The 21772-nt window shown below is 44.9% G+C and overlaps 1 protein-coding gene across 1 annotated transcript in view; it reads right to left on the bottom strand.

Moving 5' to 3' along the window:
- Positions 1 to 21772, bottom strand: part of LOC130311604 (cytochrome c1, heme protein, mitochondrial) — a 28238-nt gene that overhangs the window by 3509 nt on the left and 2957 nt on the right. Inside the window, exons 2-5 of the mRNA XM_056552499.1 lie at positions 5141 to 5331; positions 4842 to 4968; positions 4069 to 4226; positions 1692 to 1852 (exon numbers count right to left, since the gene is read on the bottom strand). Coding sequence (XP_056408474.1) covers positions 1692 to 1852; positions 4069 to 4226; positions 4842 to 4968; positions 5141 to 5331 — 637 coding nt within the window. The remainder of the gene's footprint in view (positions 1 to 1691; positions 1853 to 4068; positions 4227 to 4841; positions 4969 to 5140; positions 5332 to 21772) is intronic.

The raw sequence follows: 21772 nt of genomic DNA, 5'->3' as shown, positions 1-21772 counted from the left end.
GGTATAATACAGGATATAACTCAGGATCAGTACAGGATAAGTAATGTAATGTATGTACACAGTGACCTCACCAGCAGAATAGTGAGTACAGCTCTGGAGTATAATACAGGATATAACTCAGGATCAGTACAGGATAAGTAATGTATGTACACAGTGATCTCACCAGCAGAATAGTGAGTACAGCTCTGGGGTATAATACAGGATATAACTCAGGATAAGTAATGTAATGTATGTACACAGTGATCTCACCAGCAGAATAGTGAGTACAGCTCTGGGGTATAATACAGGATATAACTCAGGATCAGTACAGGATAAGTAATGTAATGTATGTACACAGTGATCTCACCAGCAGAATAGTGAGTACAGCTCTGGGGTATAATACAGGATATAACTCAGGATCAGTACAGGATAAGTAATGTAATGTATGTACACAGTGACCTCACCAGCAGAATAGTGAGTACAGCTCTGGAGTATAATACAGGATATAACTCAGGATCAGTACAGGATAAGTAATGTATGTACACAGTGATCTCACCAGCAGAATAGTGAGTACAGCTCTGGAGTATAATACAGGATATAACTCAGGATCAGTACAGGATAAGTAATGTAATGTATGTACACAGTGACCTCACCAGCAGAATAGTGAGTACAGCTCTGGGGTATAATACAGGATATAACTCAGGATCAGTACAGGATAAGTAATGTAATGTATGTACACAGTGACCTCACCAGCAGAATAGTGAGTACAGCTCTGGAGTATAATACAGGATATAACTCAGGATCAGTACAGGATAAGTAATGTAATGTATGTACACAGTGACCTCACCAGCAGAATAGTGAGTACAGCTCTGGAGTATAATACAGGATATAACTCAGGATCAGTACAGGATAAGTAATGTAATGTATGTACACAGTGACCTCACCAGCAGAATAGCGAGTACAGCTCTGGGGTATAATACAGGATATAACTCAGGATCAGTACAGGATAAGTAATGTAATGTATGTACACAGTGACCTCACCAGCAGAATAGTGAGTACAGCTCTGGAGTATAATACAGGATATAACTCAGGATCAGTACAGGATAAGTAATGTAATGTATGTACACAGTGATCTCACCAGCAGAATAGTGAGTACAGCTCTGGGGTATAATACAGGATATAACTCAGGATAAGTAATGTAATGTATGTACACAGTGATCTCACCAGCAGAATAGTGAGTACAGCTCTGGGGTATAATACAGGATATAACTCAGAATCAGTACAGGATAAGTAATGTATGTACACAGTGACCTCACCAGCAGAATAGTGAGTACAGCTCTGGAGTATAATACAGGATATAACTCAGGATCAGTACAGGATAAGTAATGTATGTACACAGTGATCTCACCAGCAGAATAGTGAGTACAGCTCTGGAGTATAATACAGGATATAACTCAGGATCAGTACAGGATAAGTAATGTAATGTATATACACAGTGACCCCACCAGCAGAATAGTGAGTACAGCTCTGGAGTATAATACAGGATATAACTCAGGATCAGTACAGGATAAGTAATGTAATGTATATACACAGTGACCCCACCAGCAGAATAGTGAGTACAGCTCTGAAGTATAATACAGGATATAACTCAGGATCAGTACAGGATCAGTATATAGTGACTCTGGTAATGTACAGTACACTTCTATACTTACCATCATCATACTCTAGAACTTCATCATAGATTGGAGGCGCCATCCCAATAGCCTGGCCCAGGAAGTAGGGGTTGAAGTACAGGTCTTCCCTCATGGTGACACCGGCCGGGGGGTCACAGTATCCAGTGAGCAGAGAGAAGATGTAATCCTCCCCCCCATGCCTGGAAATAGAGAAGTTATAGGGGAGACGGGATCAGACATGGCGCCTGCTACAAGTATTCACCACTATTACAGAACTAGAGCTCACGACTGAATAGTGTTATCCAGGGGTTAGGAAAATCAGCACCACCCCAGTCCTCAGGTTGTGTGTAGTATTACAACTTTGCTCCATTCACTTCATCAGAGCAGAAATACCACAAACAACCTGAGAACAAGAGTGGCGCTGTTTTTGTTTTTCTAAACATTGATAACCCCTTTCACATTGATTCCTTGTACATAAAATGTGTAATTCAAAAGATTTCTTGTAAACAGAAAAACACAAATGTGTAAAGAAAATCTGAAAAAGACAAAAAGAAAAAAGATAAAACAATCACAAAAACACAGAAATAATACCCCCCGAAGATGTCCGGATACAATACGATAAATCCTATAAGAGCCTCAGTGCAACAGTGTAACCCCAAGACAAATTCCTGTTACCTAACAACATCCCAACACATTTCACCCTATAATAGTGTTCATCAGGGGACAAAAAAACAGGATCATTATCTAATAACCCTATACAGACAATAAACCAGGAGTATATAGTGAGGTCTCCAGGAGGATTAACCCTATACAGACAAAATGTAGACGAAATAAGTGGAGGGTAAAGGAAGGTCAGAAGTTAAAGGGGTACTCCTCTGTTCAGCGTTTGGAACAAACTGTTCTGAATGCTGGAGATGGGAGCTCGTGACATAGTCCCGCCCCCTCATGACTTCACATCCGCCCCCTCAATGCAAGTCTATGGGAGGGGGCGTGACGGCTGTCACCCCCCCTCCCATAGACTTTCATTGAGGAGTCTCAACATAGCCAAGTCTTTCTTATGGCTCGTGTCTGGACCTCCTCCGGGTGTATTGTTATTTATCGGATTATTTTGGGGTTACACGGATTTTTTATTATCTTCGATTTTGTTCTCATATTTTACGCACATTTGTGTTTTTCCAGATTACACACTTCAAATATATAGAATAAATGTAAAAGTTTTATTGTGGAGCTTTTGGTATAAGCGTCATCTGTGTGTTACTATGACTTTATAAGTATTCATACCCTGGGCAGTACCCAGCGGCTTCCTAGGTCACTGCTTTATTTAGTCGCCTGCTTCAAATTAATTCTCTCCTCTGTGGGGTCAATGGAGGAAATTCATCAAACCCCTTACAAAGAAAGTTCACCAGTTACCCATAGCAACCAGATCACTTTCGTTTTTTGGAAAAATAAAAGAAGAGATTTGATTGGTTGCTATGAGCAACTGGTCAACTTTTCCTCTGCACAAATCTTTGATAAAACTCCCCAAATATTACAGATTATTATAATATAATTATATCTATATATTCTGTAATCTGTAACATTTGTGGAGATTTATAGAAAACTAGCTGAGTACCCGGTGTTGCCCAGTTTTTCCTTCCTAATCCTTGTTGGGGAGGAAAATAAACAGAGGAGGAAACTTTTGACCTCCTATCCCGACCTCCTATCCCGACCTGTAATATGTGACCAGGTATGGAAATATCTCCAGCCGTACAGAAGTTATGTGGGAACATACATTTCCCATTGATTTGCATAGGACTTTAAACAAAAACCCCGACCCTCACAAATGGGGGTAGTTAAGGGTTAAACTAACTATCCTATATTTTAAGTGGACATATAAGTAACATGTGACCAAGTATTATTGAAATATCTCCAGCCGTTTGGAAGTTATGCAGTAATATATATTTCCCATAGACTTGTATAGGACTTTATACATAAGCCCCGCCCCTGGCAAATGGGGGGGTGTAAGGGTTAAATTACCTATCTTATGTTTGTTGGTGACATATAAGTAACATGTGGCCAAATTTCATGTTAATATCTTTAGCCGTTTGGACGTGATGCTGGAACATACACACATATATACATACACACACATATATACATACACACATATATACATACACACACATATATACATACACACATATATACGTTGAGTTTTATATATAATATATATATAGATTTGTACAGAGGAAAAGTTGGCCAGTCGCTCTCTATTTATTTATATATATATATATATATTCCTTGCCATGATGAGGTCATCACTTCCCACCACTTATCGCTCCTGCAGACTACGAAGCCCACATGCCGCCGCGCCCCCCCCCCCACCCCCCCCCCATTACATATCACTGAGGATGTAGATGTCAATCCTGTGTGGTACCTGGCGTTGGCAATGTAGCTGAGGTCGGGGGGCAGCGCCCCATTATTGGCTGCTCTAGCTGCTTCAGGGTTGGGATACGGCTTTGGAAAGTGGTCTGACAGCTTACCGGGACGGGTGAACATCTCACCATTGTCATCAGGTCCATCCAGGATCTCAAACTAAAAAGGGGAAACAAAAAGCAATGAAGTGGCAATGATGGCGGTGGTGGGGTGCAGAGGCACAGCAAAGGTCAGCCTGTACATTTATCGAAGCGCCGACGCCCCCCCTCCCGCCAGACTGGAGCACACCCTCCCCCCCTCCCGCCAGACTGGAGCACCCCCCTGCCCCCTCAGACTGGAGCGCACCCCCCCCTCCCGCCAGACTGGAGTGCACCCCCCCCCCCTCAGACTGGAGTGCACCCCCCCCCCTCCCGCCAGACTGGAGTGCACCCCCCCCCCTCCCGCCAGACTGGAGTGCACCCCCCCCCCCTCCCGCCAGACTGGAGTGCACCCCCCCCCCCTCCCGCCAGACTGGAGTGCACCCCCCCCCCTCCCGCCAGACTGGAGCGCACCCCCCCCTCCTGCCAGACTGGAGTGCACCCCCCCCTCCTGCCAGACTGGAGTGCACCCCCCCCCCCCTCAGACTGGAGCGCACCCCCCCCCCCCTCAGACTGGAGCGCACCCCCCCCCCCCCCCTCAGACTGGAGCGCACCCCCCCCCCAGACTGGAGCGCACCCCCCCCCCCTCCCGCCAGACTGGAGTGCACCCCCCCCTCAGACTGGAGCGCACACTCACCTCCTCAGCTAGGGCCTTGGCTTCAGCTTCTGTGTGAGACACTCCGACCAGGTTCCTGAAGGCGATGTAGTCCATACTGTGACAGGCGGCGCACACCTGCTTATACACCTGGTAGCCGCGGCGGACACTGCACAGGAGAGAACAAGCGTTACCCCCAACTACAGACATGACACACCGTCATGTGACCGCACCGCTCCCCACCAACACCCACATGGAGAACACCTGCCCGGGCCCCAAACATAGAGAGTGAAACTGCGCCATTTGTTGTTAGCAGCGTTGGACCAGTCTAATGGCGTTACCTGGCGTGATCCAGGGAGGAGAGGAAGCCGCCGTGGCTCCAGGGGTAGCTGGGAGCGTGAAGCTCCATGTCGGTGGCCTTAACGGAATTGTGGAGAGTGAAAACCAGTCCGGCTCCTCCTGCAGCGATGACTCCAATGGTAGAAAGCGCCAATCTCCTGCCGCGGGACAGAGAGGAGAACGACATGTTGGCCTGAAGCGAAAGAGGGGAGAAAAAACAAAGGGTTAAAATGAATGATGGAACATTGAAAACATTTTACAACCAAACCGTGAAAACATAACCAAGATGAGCGTCACCACCGCGAGCACCGACCGCCACACCGCGCACTGACACCGTCTATGAACCAGGAGGCTCAGGAAGAGCAGGGAACCTAATTTTACAACTACAAAATAATGTTCCAGTGGGGACCAGGGTAAGGACGGCGTTCGGTCGGCTGTCGGGGGGGGAGCCTGGGGGGAGGGGGGGGAATAGTGAGAGAAAAATTACTGCCTGCGCCGTCTTTCTCCCGCTACAAAATAACGGCGCCCAAAGGACCCCTCTATAGTAAATAGAATCTATTGGGACCAGTTATTGCCCGTTGTGACCCGTCCCAAAAACGGCCGTTAGAGGCTGAAATAAAAAGCGCCTAAGGGTCATTTAAGGTCAGGGAACAAAAGCGGTATGAAGACTAAGCCTAACCCTTATTACCCCTCCCCAAAACATCCCTTAACGTGTTTATTAAAAAGGTATAAACAAGAAAGACGTTTAACCGGTTGCCTCCTGACTAGAGCCAGCGCCATACCGGGCGGCCCTCAGCGGATTGCTGTAGCGGGGGGCTACCGTTAATAGACGAAATGCGGCGATCACCGTAGCTGGCTATTAACCCTCTAGATCAGTGGTCTCCAACCTGCGGACCTCCAGATGTTGCAAAACTACAACTCCCAGCATGCCCGGACAGCCAACGGCTGTCCGGGCATGCTGGGGGTTGTAGTTTTGCAACTCAGCAGTTGGAGACCACTGCTCTAGATCGTCGCTATCAAAGCTGACAGCAGCGTCTAAAGCAGTGGTCTTCAACCTGCGGACCTCCAGATGTTGCAAAACAACAATTCCCATCAACAATTGCAACACCTGGAGGTCTGCAGGTTGAAGACCACTGGTCTAAAGGCACCTTTAACCAGTCCCTGGTGGCCCCCACCCCCCTCGCAGTGCTGGCTGCGGCTCCGAGATTGATAACGCCAGGCTGAACCAGGCTTTATCAATCAAGCACAGAGCACACAGATCAATGAGGTTCTATGGAACTCCATTGATCTGTATGAGGAATCTACTGATTCCTCCTAAAATTCCTCCCCTAAGGGACCAATAAAGCGAGAGAGAGAAGAAAAAAAAAATAAAAAAAAATAAAATACATTAACCCTTTACATATTAAAAGTTTAAATCACTCCCCCTTTCCCAAATTCCATATCAAAAATATGTAAACATAATAAAAACAAACATTTGCCGTATCGCCGCATGCACAAATGTCCAAACTATAAAAATATAACATTAATTAAACTGAAAAATTAATGGCGTTTACATAAAAAAAAAATACCAAAGTCCAAAATTTCGTATTTTTGGTCACTTTGTACATCCAAAAAAAAAATAAATAAAAAAAAAAGGTATAACAAGCGATCAAAAAGTCCCATCAAAACAAAAATGGTACCAATAGAAACTTCAGACGAAGGCACAAAAAATGATCCCTCATACATCATCGTATACCGAAAAATAAAAAAAGGGCCCAGAAGATGACAATTTTAACCCCTTAAGGACCAGGCCAATTTTATTTTGGTGTTTTCGTTTTTTCCTCCTCGCCTTCTAAAATCCATAACTCCTTTATATTTCCATCCACAGACCCATATAAGGGCTTGTTTTTTGCGTGACCAATTGTAGTTTGTAATGAAACCTCATTTTACCATAAAATGTACGGCAAACCCCCCCCAAAGTTTTTTTTTATGGTGGAAATTAATATGAAGACCAAAATTTTGCACATTTTGGAGGGTTTCGTTTTCACGCTGTACACTTTACGTTTAAATTGACGTGTGTTCTTTATTCTGTGGGTCAAAACGATTAAAATGATCCCCATGGCTAGATACTTTTATATTTTTGTACCGCTTAAAAAAAAAATCTAAAAACTTTTTGTACAAAATCAGTGATCACTTTTCCGTATATAGGGCAGTATGAGGGCTCATCTTTTGCGCCGTCATCTGTCCTTTTTATCAATACCACATTTGCATTTATATAACTTTTAGAAAAAATTTTTATTCATTTTTTAAAATAACATTTTTGGACTTTTTTTTACGTTTACACCATTCACCGTACGGGATCATTAACATATTTTGATAGTTCGGACATTTACGCACGCGCCAATACCAAATATGTTTATTTTTTTTAAATTACGCTTTTTGGGGTAAAATGGGAAAAACTGAATTTTCATTTTTATTGGGGGAGGGGATTTTGCACTCTTATTTTGAAATTTTTCAACTTTTTTTTTTTCTACACTGTTTATGTCCCCATAGGGGACGATCTATAGCAATCAATTGACTGCTAATACTGTTCAGTGCTATGTATAGGGCATAGCACTGATCAGTGTTATCGGTGATCTTCTCCTCTGGTCTGCTCGATCTCAGACCAGAGCAGAAGACCCCGGGAGAAGGCCGGAGCCAGGTGAGGGGACCTCTGGCCGCCATGCTGGATGATCGGATCTGTATTGATCACGGCATCTGAGGGGTTAATGGCGGACATCCGCGCGATCGCGGATGTCGGCCATTACCGACGGGTCCCCGGCTGCTGCTAGCAGCTGGAACCTGCTGTGTATGATGTGAGCACCGCTCCGATGCTCGCGGTCATACACAGGATGTAAATGTACATCCTGGTGCTCGAAGTACCACCAACCCAGGACGTAAATTTACGTCCGTGGTCATTAAGGGGTTAAACATACTAATTTTGGTGCATGGAGTTATTTTTTTTTTAGATAGTAAAATAAAACCTATATAAATTAGGTATCATTGTAACCGTATGGACCTACAGAATAAATATAAAGGGGCCATTTTTACCAAAAAGTGCACTGCGTAGAATCGGAAGCCCTCAAATATTACAAATGGCATTTTGTTTTTTATTAAATTTTGCCCGTCATTTTTTTTTCTGGTTTCACCATAGATTTTGTGGTAAAATGACTGTTGTCGTTACAAAGTAAAATTGGTGGCGCAAAAAACAAGCCCTCATATGGGTCTGTAGGTGGAGAATTTAAAGCAGTCTGATTGTTAGAAGGGGAGGAGGTAAAAAACGAAAGTGACCCGGTCCTTAAGCTGTTAAGGACCCAAGACGTATCGGTACGTCCCGAGTCTGCTCCCATTCTATAACGCGGGGCCACGGCCTCTAACAACGGCCGGGACCTGTGGCTAATAGCGCGCGGCACTGTTCGCGGTGCCACACGCTGTTAAACCTTTAGACGCGGCGTTCAAAGTTGAACGCCACGTCTAAAGTGAAAGTAAATCATTGCCAGTTAGGTCAGGGGGCTGTTTGGGATGTCCGCGGCGAAATCACAGCATCCCGAACAGCTGAGACACAGGAGGAGGGTCCCCTACCTGCCTCCTGGCCGAATGACTGCTCAGTGCCTGAGATCCAGACATGAGCAGTCAAGCGGCAGAATCATTGATCAATGGTTTCCTATGAGAAACCACTGATCAATGTAAGAGATCAGTGTGTGCAGTGTTATAGTCTCCTATGGGATAACAATGATCATTATAAGAGATCAGTGTGATCAGTATTATAGGTCCCTATGGGATAATAATGATCAGTATAAGAGATCAGTGTGTGCAGTGTAAGATCAGTGTGTGCAGTGTTATAGTCCCCTATGGGATAACAATGATCAGTATAAGAGATCAGTGTGTGCAATTTTATAGTCTCCTATGGGATAATAATGATCAGTATGAGAGATAAGTGTGTGCAGTGTTATAGTCTCCTATGGGATAATGATCAGTATAAGAGATCAGTGTGATCAGTATTATAGTCTCCTATGGGATAATAATGATCAGTATAAGAGATCAGTGTGTGCAGTGTTATAGTCTCCTATGGGATAACAATGATCAGTATAAGAGATCAGTGTGTGCAGTGTTATAGGTCCCTATGGGATAATAATGATCAGTATAAGAGATCAGTGTGTGCAGTGTTATAGCCCCTATGGGATAATAATGATCAGTATAAGAGATCAGTGTGTGCAGTGTTATAGGTCCCTATGGGATAATAATGATCAGTATAAGAGATCAGTGTGTGCAGTGTTATAGTCTCCTATGGGATAACAATGATCAGTATAAGAGATCAGTGTGTGCAGTGTTATAGTCTCCTATAACACTGCAAAAAAAAAAAAAAAAAAAAGTGAAGATCATTTAACCCTTTCCCTAATAAGTTTGAATCCTTTTCCCATTTAAAAAACAAACTGTAAATAAAAATAAAAACATATATGGTATCACCGTGTGCGGAAATGTCTGAATTATAAAAATATATCATTAATTAAACCGCACCGTCAATGGCGTACGCGCAAAAAGATTCCAAAGTCCAAAATAGCGTATTTTTGGTCACTTTGTATACCATAAATAATGAATAAAAAGCGATCAAAAAGTCCGATCAATACAAATATGGTACCGATAAAAACTTCAGACCACGGTGCAAAAAAATGAGCCCTCATACCGGCCGATACGCGGAAAAATTAAAAGTTATAGGGGTCAGAATATGACAATTTCAAACATTATAAATTTCCGTGCATGGTGTTATATAGGTTGGATATTGTCACACTACTGGAAAAAATCATAAGTCGGGGATCATTGAAACCGTATGGACCTACAGAATAATGAGAAGGTGTCATTTTTACCGGAAAATGCATTGTACATGTACTTCATGGAACCCCGGTACTTAACCCCTTAAGGACTCAGGGTTTTTCCGTTTTTGCACTTTCGTTTTTTCCTCCTTACCTTTTAAAAATCATAACCCTTTCAATTTTACACCTAAAAATCCATATTATGGCTTATTTTTTGCGTCGCCAATTCTACTTTGCAGTGACATTAGTCATTTTACCCAAAAATGCACGGCGAAACGGAAAAAAAAAATCATTGTGCGACAAAATCGAAAAAAAAAAAACGCCATTTTGTAACTTTTGGGGGCTTCCGTTTCTACGCAGTGCATATTTCGGTAAAAATGACACCTTATCATTATTCTGTAGGTCCGTACGGTTAAAATGATCCCCGACTTATATAGGTGATTTTGTCGGACTTCTGGAAAACATCATAACTACATGCAGGAAAATTTATACGTTTAAAAATGTCATCTTCTGACCCCTATTACTTTTTTATTTTTCCACGTACAGGGCGGTATGAGGACTCATTTTTTGCGCCGTGATCTGAAGTTTTTATCGGTATGATTTTTGTTTTGATCGGACTTTTTGATCACTTTTTATTCATTTTTTAATGTTATAAAAAGTGACTTTGGAATTTTTTTGCGCGTACGCCATTGACCGTACGGCTTAATTAATGAAATATTTTTATAGTTCGGACATTTACGCACGCGGCAATACCACATATGTTTATTTATTTATTTTTTTACACTGTTTTATTTTTTTTATGGGAAAAGGGGGGTGATTCAAACTTTTATTAGGTAAGGGGTTAAATGACCTTTATTAACACTTTTCTTTTACTTTTTTTTTGCAGTGTTATAGGTCCCATAGGTCCCACACTGACCATTGTTATCCCATAGGGACCTATAACACTGCACACACTGATCTCTAATACTGATCATTGTTATCCCATAGGGACCTATAACACTGCACACACTGATCTCTTATACTGATCATTGTTATCCCATAGGGACCAATAACACTGCACACACTGATCTCTCATCCTGATCACAGGCGTGTATTAACACGCCTGTGATCAGCATTATCGGCGCTTGACTGCTCCTGCCTGGATCTCAGGCACGGAGCAGTCATTCGTCGATCGGACACCGAGGAGGCAGGTAAGAGCCCTCCCGGTGTCCGATCAGCTGTTCGGGACGCCGCGATTTCACCGCGACGGTCCCGAACATCCCGACTGAGCAGCCGGATACTTTCAGTTTCACTTTAGAAGTGGCGGTCAGCTTTGACCGCCGCTTCTAAAGGGTTAATACCCCACATCGCCGCGATCGGCGATGTGTGGTATTAGCCGCGGGTCCCGGCCGTTGATTAGCGCCGAGACCGACGCGATATGATGCGGGATCGCGGCGCGATCCCGCTTCATATCGCGGGAGCCGGCGCAGGACGTAAATATACGTCCTGCGTCGTTAAGGGGTTAAGGACCCATGATGTACATTAACGTCATGGTATATTCTGGTCCCTGCCGCGGCGCCCGGCAGAGATCGTAATGGCATGACTGCTCAAATCGTTCAGCAGGCATGCCATACAAATGCCGAAGGAGGTCCCGGGACCCCCACATGTCGGCGATCGCAGCAGAGCGCTCGCAAATTCACGCGAGCGATCTGCTGCGATTCCGGTCATTCAGGTCACTTGCGACCCGATGACCCGGAAAACGAAGGTGATCAGCGGTGTACGATACACCGCCAATCACCTTCGGTTGCTGGGAGCGGTGAGAATACTGTCACCGCCCCAGCAACGCTGCTATTGGCCGCCGATTGTCAGATTAAAAGTGAAAGTATTAAAAAAAAAAAAAAATTATAATATAATATAAATATATATATATATATATATATATATATATATATATATATATATATATATATATAAATTTTATCACCCCCCCCCCCCCCCCCTAATAGGCCCCTAGGGTCCTGTGATCAGTGTCACCAGGGACCTATTAGGGGTTCAGGGCGCTGTGAGCGCCACCCCCTTTTTTTGGCCGCAGCTTCCCCCCCCCCATTATAACTGATAATCACACACCGTTATATAAAGTATTACACCAAGCACCACACTACATACTTCCCCCTCCCCCCCCCCCCCCCCCCCCCCCGTCACCGTAGAAAAAAGGCGATGGCTCGCCGGCCATTTTCGGCAGTGGAGGCTTACACTTTTTTAGCCTCCGACTCCGAATCTGCCAGTGAGGACGATCCTACATTTTTGTGCTCTTCCTCGTCCTCCTCATCATCTAGTAGTGATGATGAGCCCCCTGTACGGCAGCGGAGACACCGCCAGGCGAGGCCAAGCACCCCCCATGAGAGTGACCCAGTGGCTGACACTAGTACGAGTGGCAATGCCGCTCGTAATAGGAGTCCGGCCCCCCAGACAAGTGCACCGGAGCCCCCTTCTGATGACCCTGTCTGGAGCCCCCCAGAGGGTTATCAGCCACGGGTTCCGGAGTTTGTTGGCGACTCCGGATTGACCATGCTGGCTTCACTGATCTGGACTTTTTAAAGTTTTTTTTTCAGTGACAGTTTTGTCAATCACATGGTGGAGCAAACAAACTTTTATGCCCAGCAGTTCATTGCCCACCACCCCGATTCGTTTTTGGCCAGGTCCAATGAATGGCGCGCCATTGAGGCAGCGGAAATGAGGACATTTTGGGGCCTCACGCTGCATATGGGCCTGGTCAAAAAAACAAGTGCTCGTCGTTACTGGAGCGGGGACGTCCTCTATTAGACCCCGCTTTACAGTATGGCGATGACACGGAGGCGGTTTGAGGCCATTCGGAAATGCCTCCATTATGCAGATAATGCGGCATGTCCGCCCCGAGGTGATCCCGCCCATGACCGGCTTTACAAAGTGAGGCCGGTCATCGATCATTTTGGGGCCACATTTTTGGAGGCCTACGTACCGCTCAGGGACTTCTCTGTAGATGAGTCTCTCATCAGTTTTAAGGGGAGACTCATCTTCCACCAGTATATTCCCTCAAAGCGGGCGCGGTATGGCGTGAAACTCTATAAACTTTGTGAGAGTACCTCCGGGTACACTTACAGGTTTAGAGTATATGAGGGACGAGATTCCCGTATTGAACCCCCACATTGTTCCCCCACTCTGGGTGTTAGCGGGAAAATCGTTTGGGACCTTGTGCACCCATTGCTGGATAAGGGTTACCACATGTACGTGGACAACTTTTATACCAGCATCCCTCTCTTCACATCCCTTGCCGCCAGATCCACGTCCGCTTGTGGGACCGTGCGGAAAAGCCAGACGCCTATCCCCAAGGGTGAGTCCCGTGCCCTGACCCATGATAACCTGTTGTTGGTGAAGGATAAGAGGGATGTCCTTATGCTGACCACTATTCATGGGAACGGCAGCTCACCTGTCCCTGTGCGAGGTACCGTGGGACCGGTCCTCAAGCCTGATTGTATTCTGGACTACAATCGGTATATGGGGGGAGATGATCTCTCAGTTCAAGTCCTTAAGCCATGTAACGCCATGCGGAAAACAAGGGTATGGTACAAGAAAGTTGCGGTCTACATGGTACAGGTTGCCATGAACAACGCTTTTGTACCAAGAAGAAGCCCTAAGGTTCCTGATCTTTGGCGACTGGGAAAGATCAGGCCGGACTTCCCAAGGGTCTGGAGTTATAGGTGCCAGGATCGTCCAGGTGTGATCCCCCCACTGGAAAGAAGGGACGAACCCAGAAAAAATGCAGAGTGTGTTACAGGAGGGGGATTCGGAAGGACACCACATATCAATGTGACACTTGCCCCGATAATCCGGTCCTCTGCATAGGCTGCTTCAGGGAGTATCACACTTCCATGGAGCACTAAATTTTCCCTTTTCATTACAATTTTCCATTATTTGACCAATGTACCAAGTCCAGAGTACATTCAAAATTTTAACCCCCATTAACCACTAAATTGCCCCAAAAAACCTGAAAAAATAAAAAAAAAAACGATAAGACCTCTGGGGGTATTTTTTCTCTGGATCATAGGTCACTGAGTCACTATCATCCGGGACTTTTTTATGTTGCCTCAAATGCGCAGCGCTCTCTCTCCACCTGAGCGGCATTTGAGGCAACAGGTTAGGGACGGCCACACACGTCACATTCCCAGAATGATGATTCAGAGCATAGGGTTGGGGGTGGGAATATTTTTTTAGTTTTGGCTATGCTCTGGGTCATTGTTCTGGGAACATATCCTGTTTTATTACTATTTATAATTTTCTGGCCCACTGTACCCCATATTACAGGCCTCTGTACCCCACCTGTATACCCCAGTTACGGCCAGTTGTCTCCCAAGTATCCCTCTATTTTTGGGCTCAGTGCTCCCCATTAACAGTCCTTGAGGGGGGGGGGGGTCCCACATCCTGGCTCCATATGAAGCTCAAGGCCCTTGACTGACCTCACACTATAACAAGACCTGCTGTGCACCCGCCGAGCCATTATTATCAAAAAATAAGGTATGTCCTTACTCCAAAGAAATGTATTTACAAATTGTGGGGGGGGGTCTTTTCTGCTATTAACTCTTGAAATTTTTTTTTTTTTTTAACATATGCAAAAGTCATGAAACCCTTGTGGGGTATTAAGGCCTACTTTACCCCTTGTTATGTTCCTCAAGGGGTCTAGTTTCCAAAATGGTATGACATGTGTTTTTTTTTTTTGCTGTCCTGGCACCATAGGGGCTTCCATAATGCGACATGTCCCCCCCCCCCCCCCCCCATTTCTGCAAAGTTGGCAAATGTGACTTCTCTTCTGAGCATTGTAGCACTCCTGCAGTGCATTTGACGTCCACTTATGGGGTACTTCCATACTCAGAAGAGGTGCGGTTACAAATTTTGGGGGGTATTTTCTGCTACCGTGTTTCTCAGAAAATAAGACCGGGTCTTATATTAATTTTAGTCACAAAAAAAAACACTAGGGCTTATTTTCAGGGTAGGGCTTATTTATTTACGGTATGTACCTTGAACAACATGGGGGGGGGGGGCTGTAGCAGTGTGGAGGATGGGGGGCTGTAGCAGTGTGGAGGATGGGGGGCTGTAGCAGTGTGGAGGATGCTGCACCCCCCATCTTCCACACTGCTGCAGCCCCCCCCCCACCCTCCTGCAGCCCCCCGATCCTCCACACTCCTGCAGCCCCCCATCCTCCCCCGTCATCCTCCTCCTCACTCCTGCAGTGCCCCCCACCCTTCTGCCATAATAAATTACGGTACACATTACATCCCCAGCGGAGACCAGCACTTCCCTACCTTCATACGGTAGCGTCCGCAACTTGTACTGTATGGAAGCTGCAGCTCTCGGTGGCGGCGGGATCTCCTTCTGTTGCTTAGCAGCCGGGGGTACGGACGTTTTAAAGCGACAACGTCCCTGCCCCGGCTCGGTTACGGTAACTTGCCGCAAGACCAGCCAGGGGGGGGGGGGGGGGGGGGGGGGGGTTGTTAAGTCTGTGGGCATTACTGGCGGATAAGGTCCGGATCTGGACGGTTGATTACCGCTGGCCTAGGTCTTATTTTCAGGGTAGGGTTTATATTGCAACCCACCCTGATAATCCTGCTAGGGCTTACTTTTGGGGTAGGGTTTATTTTTGGGGAAACAGGGTATTAACCCTTGCAAAAATGTGAAATTTGGGAGGAAAACACATTTTAAAGATTTTTTTTTTTTGTTACATATGCAAAAGTCACTTTATTCCTTGCTACGTTCCTCAAGGGGTCTAGTTTCCAAAATGGTATGTCATGTTGATTTTTTTTACTGTCCTGGCACCATAGGGGCTTCCTAAATGCAACATGTCCCCCGAGCAAAATTTGCTCTCAAAAAGCCAAATATGACTCCTTTTCTGAGCATTGTAGTTCGCCCGTAGTGCACTTCAGGTCAACTTATGGGGTACCTCCATACTCAGAAGAGATGGGGTTACAAGTTTTGGGGGTTCATTTCTGCTATTAACCCTTGCAAAAATTTGAAATTTGGGGGGGGGAAAAACACACATTTTAGAGAACAAACTTTTTTTTTTTTTTTTTTTTTGTTACACATGCAAAAGTCGTGAAACCCCTGTGGGGTATTAAGGCTCACTTAATTCCTTGTTACGTTCCTCAAGGGGTCTAGTTTTCAAAATAGTATGCCATGTGGGGGGGATTTACTGTTCTGGCACCTTAGGGGCTTCCTAAATGCAACATGCCCCCCAAAAACCATTTCAGAAAAACGTACTCTCCAAAATCCCCTTGTCGCTCCTTCCCTTCTGAGCCCTCTACTGCGCCCGCCGAACACTTTACATAGACATTTGAGGTATGTGCTTACTCGAGAGAAATTGGGCTACAAATATAAGTATACATTTTCTCCTTTTACCCCTTGTAAAAATTCTAAACTTGGGTCTACAAGAACATGCGAGTGTAAAAAAATGAAGATTGTGAATTTTCTCCTTCACTTTGCTGCTATTCCTGTGAAACACCTAAAGGGTTAACACACTTACTGAATGTCATTTTGAATACTTTGAGAGGTGCAGTTTTTATAATGGGGTCATTTGTGGGATATTTCTAATATGAAGACCCTTCAAATCCACTTCAAACCTGAACTGGTCCCTGAAAAATAGTGAGTTTGAAAATTGTGAAAAATTGGAAAATTGCTGCTGAACTTTGAAGCCTCTGGTGTCTTCCAAAAGTAAAAACTCATCAATTTTATGATGCAAACATAAAGTAGACATATTGTATATGTGAATAAAAAATATATATTTGGAATATCCATTTTCCTTACAAGCAGAGAGCTTCAAAGTTAGGAAAATGCAAAATTTTCAATTTTTTCATCAAATTTTGGGATTTTTCACCAAGAAAGGATACAAGTTACCACACAATTTTACCACTACGTTAAAGTAGAAAATGTCACGAAAAAAACAATCTCTGAATCAGATTGATAACTAAAAGCATCAGAGTTATTAATGTTTAAAGTGACAGTGGTCAGATGTGCAAAACGCTCTGGTCCTTAACCCCTTAAGGATTCGGCCATTTTTTGCAATTCCGACCACTGTCACTTTAAACATTAATAACTCTGATGCTTTTAGTTATTCTGATTCCGAGATTGTTTTTTCGTGACATATTCTACTTTAACATAGTGGTAAAATTTTGTGGTGACTTGCATCCTTTCTTGATTCATGACTTTTGCATATGTAAAAAAAAAATATATATATATTTTTTTTTTTACTAAAATGCTTGGTTTCCCAAAAGTTTAACATTTTTAAAAAGGGTAATAGCAGAAAATACCCCCAAAATTTGAAGCCCAATTTCTCCCGATTCAGAAAACACCCCATATGGTGGTGAAAAGTGCTCTGCTGGCGCACTACAGGTCTCAGAAGAGAAGGAGTCCCATTTGGCTTTTTGTAAGCAAATTTTGCTCTGGGGCATGCCACATTTAGGAAGCCCCTATGGAGCCAGAACAAAAAAAAAAAAAAAAAAACACATTGCATACTATTTTGGAAACTAGACCCCTTGAGGAACGTAACAAGGGGTAATGTGAACCTTTATACCCCACAGGTGTTTCACGACTTTTGCATATGTAAAGAAATTTTTTTTTTTTAACCTAAAATGCTTGTTTTCCCAAAAGTTTAAACATTTTTAAAAAGGGTAAAAGCAGAAAATACCCCCAAAAATTTGTAACAATTTCTCCCGAGTACGGCGATACCCCATATGTGGCCCTTAACTGTTGCCTTGAAATACGACAGGTCCTCAAAGTGAGAGCGCCATGCCCACTTGAGGCCTAAATTAGGGATTGCATAGGGGTGGACATAGGGAATTCTACGCCAGTGGTTCCCAAACAGGGTGCCTCCAGCTGTTGTAAAACTCAGCATAGTTGTTTTGCAACAGCTGGAGGCTCCGTTTTGGAAACAGTGGCGTACCAGACGTTTTTCATTTTTATTGGGGAGGGGAGGGGGGCTGTGTAGGGGTATGTGTATATGTAGTGTTTTTTACTTATTTTATTTTGTGGTAGTGTAGTGTAGTGTTTTTAGGGTACAGTCGCACGGGCGGGGGTTCACAGTAGTTTCTCGCTGGCAGTTTGAGCTGCAGCTCAAACTTGCAGCCGGATACTTACTGTAAACCTCCGCCCATGTGAGTGTACCCTGTAAATTCACATTGTGGGGGGACATCCAGCTGTTGCAAAACTACAACTCCCAGCATGCGCTGACAGACATGCTGAGAGTTGTAGTTTTGCAACAGATGTAGGCACACTGGTTATGTATTATTGAGTTTGTGACCTAACTCAGCGTTTCACAATCAGTGCGCCTCCAGCTGTTGCAAAACTACAACTCCCAGCATGTACGGTGCATGGTGTATGGTGACTGCTGGGAGTTGTAGTTTGCAACAGCTGGAGGCACACCGGTCATGAAACACTGAGTTAGATTAAAAAAAAAAAAAAAAAAAAATGAGTTTCACAACCAGTGTGCCTTCAGCTGTTGCAAAACTACAACTCTCAGCAGTCACCGACAGCCAACGGGCATGCTGGGAGTTGTAGTTATGCAACCAGCAGATGCACCACTACACCTCCCAGCATGCACTTTAGCTGTTTGAGCAAGCTGGGAGTTGTCAAACCAATCTAATTTGCTTTTATGAAGAGGTGAGTAGAAGCCTTGACAGAGGAATGGCTGTGGATATAGAGGGGGGGCTGTGTATATAGAGGGGGGGCTGTGTATATAGAGGGGGGGCTGTGTATATAGAGGGGGGGCTGTGTATATAGAGGGGGGGGGGCTGTGTATATAGAGGGGGGCTGTGTATATAGAGGGGGGCTGTGTATATAGAGGGGGGCTGTGTATATAGAGGGGGGGCTGTGTATATAGAGGGGGGCTGTGTATATAGAGGAATGGCTGTGGATATAGTGTTTCTGGATTTTGCCAAAGCGTTTGATACTGTCCCTCACAGACATCTGACAGGTAAGTTAAGGTCTTTGGGCTTGGAAACTTTAGTTTGTAACTGGATTGAACACTGGCTCATGGATCGTACCCAGAGAGTGGTGGTCAATGATTCGTACTCTGATTGGTCCCCGGTTATTAGTGGTGACCCCAAGGTTCAGTACTGGGACCGCTGTTGTTTAATTTATTTATCAATGATATAGAGGATGGTATTAACAGCTCTGCTTCTATCTTTGCAGATGACACCAAGCTTTGTAGCACGGTACAGTCTATAGAGGATGTGCATAAGTTACAAGATGACTTGGATAGACTAAGTGTCTGGGCATCCACTTGGCAAATGAGGTTCAATGTGGATAAATGTAAAGTTATGCATCTGGGTACTAATAACCTGCAGCGTCGTATGTCTTAGGGGGATTAAACTGGCAGAGTCACTGGTAGAGAAGGATCTGGGGGACTTGTAGATCACAGACTACAGAATAGCACAATGTCAGGCTGCTGCTTCCAAGGCCGGCAGGATATTGTCATGTATCAAAAGAGGCCTGGACTCAAGGGACAGGGACATAATACTCCCCCTTTATAAATCATTGGTACGGTCTATAGTGTATAATACTCCCCCTTTATAAAGCATTGGTACAGTCTATAGTGTATAATACTCCCCCTTTATAAAGCATTGGTACAGTCTATAGTGTATAATACTCCCCCTTTATAAAGCATTGGTACAGTCTATAGTGTATGATAGTCCCCCTTTATAAAGCATTGGTACAGTCTATAGTGTATAATACTCCCCCTTTATAAAGCATTGGTACAGTCTATAGTGTATAATACTCCCCCTTTATAAAGCATTGGTACAGTCTATAGTGTATAATACTCCCCCTTTATAAAGCATTGGTACAGTCTATAGTGTATAATACTCCCCCTTTATAAAGCATTGGTACAGTCTATAGTGTATAATACTCCCCCTTTATAAAGCATTGGTACAGTCTATAGTGTATAATACTCCCCCTTTATAAAGCATTGGTACAGTCTATAGTGTATAATACTCCCCCTTTATAAAGCATTGGTACGGCCTTACCTGGAATATGCTGTTCAGTTTTGGTCGCCTGTTCATAAAAGGGACACTGCAGAGTTGGAAAGGGTGCAGAGACGCGCGACCAAACTAATATGGGGCCTGGAACATCTTAGCTATGAGGAGCGATTAAAGGAGTTACAATTGTTTAGTCTTGAGAAGAGACGTATAAGGGGGGATATGATAAACGTATATAAGTATATTAATGGCCCATACAAAAAATATGGAGAAAAACTGTTCCAGGTTAAACCCCCCCAAAGGACGAGGGGGCACTCCCTCCGTCTGGAGAAGAAAAGGTTTAGTCTAAAGGGGCGACACGCCTTCTTTACCGTGAGGACTGTGAATTTATGGAACGGTCTACCTCAGGAACTGGTCACAGCAGGAACAATTAACAGCTTTAAAACAGGATTAGATACATTCCTGGAACAAAATAACATTAATGCTTATGCAGAATTATAAAACTACATCCCTTTCCCTTATCCCCTTACATCCTTCCCTTCAATTCCCTGGTTGGACTTGATGGACGTCTGTCTTTTTTCAACCATACTAACTATGTAACAGCTGAAGGTACACTTTTCCATAGAAAAAAAAAAGTGCCTCCAGCTGTTGCAAAACTATAAGTCCCAGCATGCCCATAAGGGAATGCTGGGAGTTGTGGTGGTCTGCCTCCTGATGTTGCATAACTACAGCTCCCAGCATGCCCTGGGAGGGGAGGGTGTGGGGGGAGGGTGTTTTCCCCCCTTACCCTCTAATAGACAGAACTCTTTGTATTTCCCGATGGGGTTATGTTATGGGGGATGATGACATCATTATATACTTTTCAATGAAATCACAAATTTTACTCCAAAATCTACAGTGCAACAAAGTAATATTTTGGGGAGAAATAAGAAGAATGGAGATATGACATAGTGAAAACGTCTTTCTCCCATAGAGGTATATGCAGGGGGCGTGACGGCTCCTTCGTGCGGGGGTTACAACGCACCATTCCCTTGGAGAGATAGGACCCAGTACATGAGATTCCAGGGGCCCCAGGGGTCAGACCCTGAGTGTTTTTCACTATGACCGATGTCCTTTAATTTTGGGACTTTTGAGGATGTTTTTACGCAGATCGCTTTACGGTACAATTATCAAGTTCTCTTTATTCTGTAGGTCCATACGATTACAATGAGAACAGTTTATGTCGTTTTATTTAACCACCCACTGCAGCATAGCCACACCCCCTGGAGACCATGTGACTCATGACATATTTTCTCTGACCACATGGAATGATGGGAAATATCAGAGACAGCACTCCAGCATTCCCAGGTGGGGGGTCCTGTGCATGAGAAACGGACAAAGTTTCATAACGTCCCGGGCCCCGCCGCAGTTTCGTAGCGTCCCGGGCCCCGCCGCAGTTTCGTAGCGTCCCGGGCCCCCGCCGCAGTTTCGTAGCGTCCCGGGCCCCGCCGCAGTTTCGTAGCGTCCCGGGCCCCGCCGCAGTTTCGTAGCGTCCCGGGCCCGCCGCAGTTTCGTAGCGTCCCGGGCCCCGCCGCAGTTTCGTAGCGTCCCGGGCCCCGCCGCAGTTTCGTAGCGTCCCGGGCCCCGCCGCAGTTTCGTAGCGTCCCGGGCCCCGCCGCAGTTTCGTAGCGTCCCGGGCCCCGCCGCAGTTTCGTAGCGTCCCGGGCCCCGCCGCAGTTTCGTAGCGTCCCGGGCCTCGCCGCAGTTTCGTAGCGTCCCGGGCCCCGCCGCAGTTTTGTAACGTCTTGGCCCGCCGCAGTTTCGTAACATCTTGGCCCGCCGCAGTTTC

Source organism: Hyla sarda, unplaced genomic scaffold, assembly GCF_029499605.1.
Source record: "Hyla sarda isolate aHylSar1 unplaced genomic scaffold, aHylSar1.hap1 scaffold_165, whole genome shotgun sequence".
Lineage (NCBI taxonomy): Eukaryota > Metazoa > Chordata > Amphibia > Anura > Hylidae > Hyla > Hyla sarda.
This window is presented reverse-complemented; position numbering and strand designations above follow the sequence as displayed.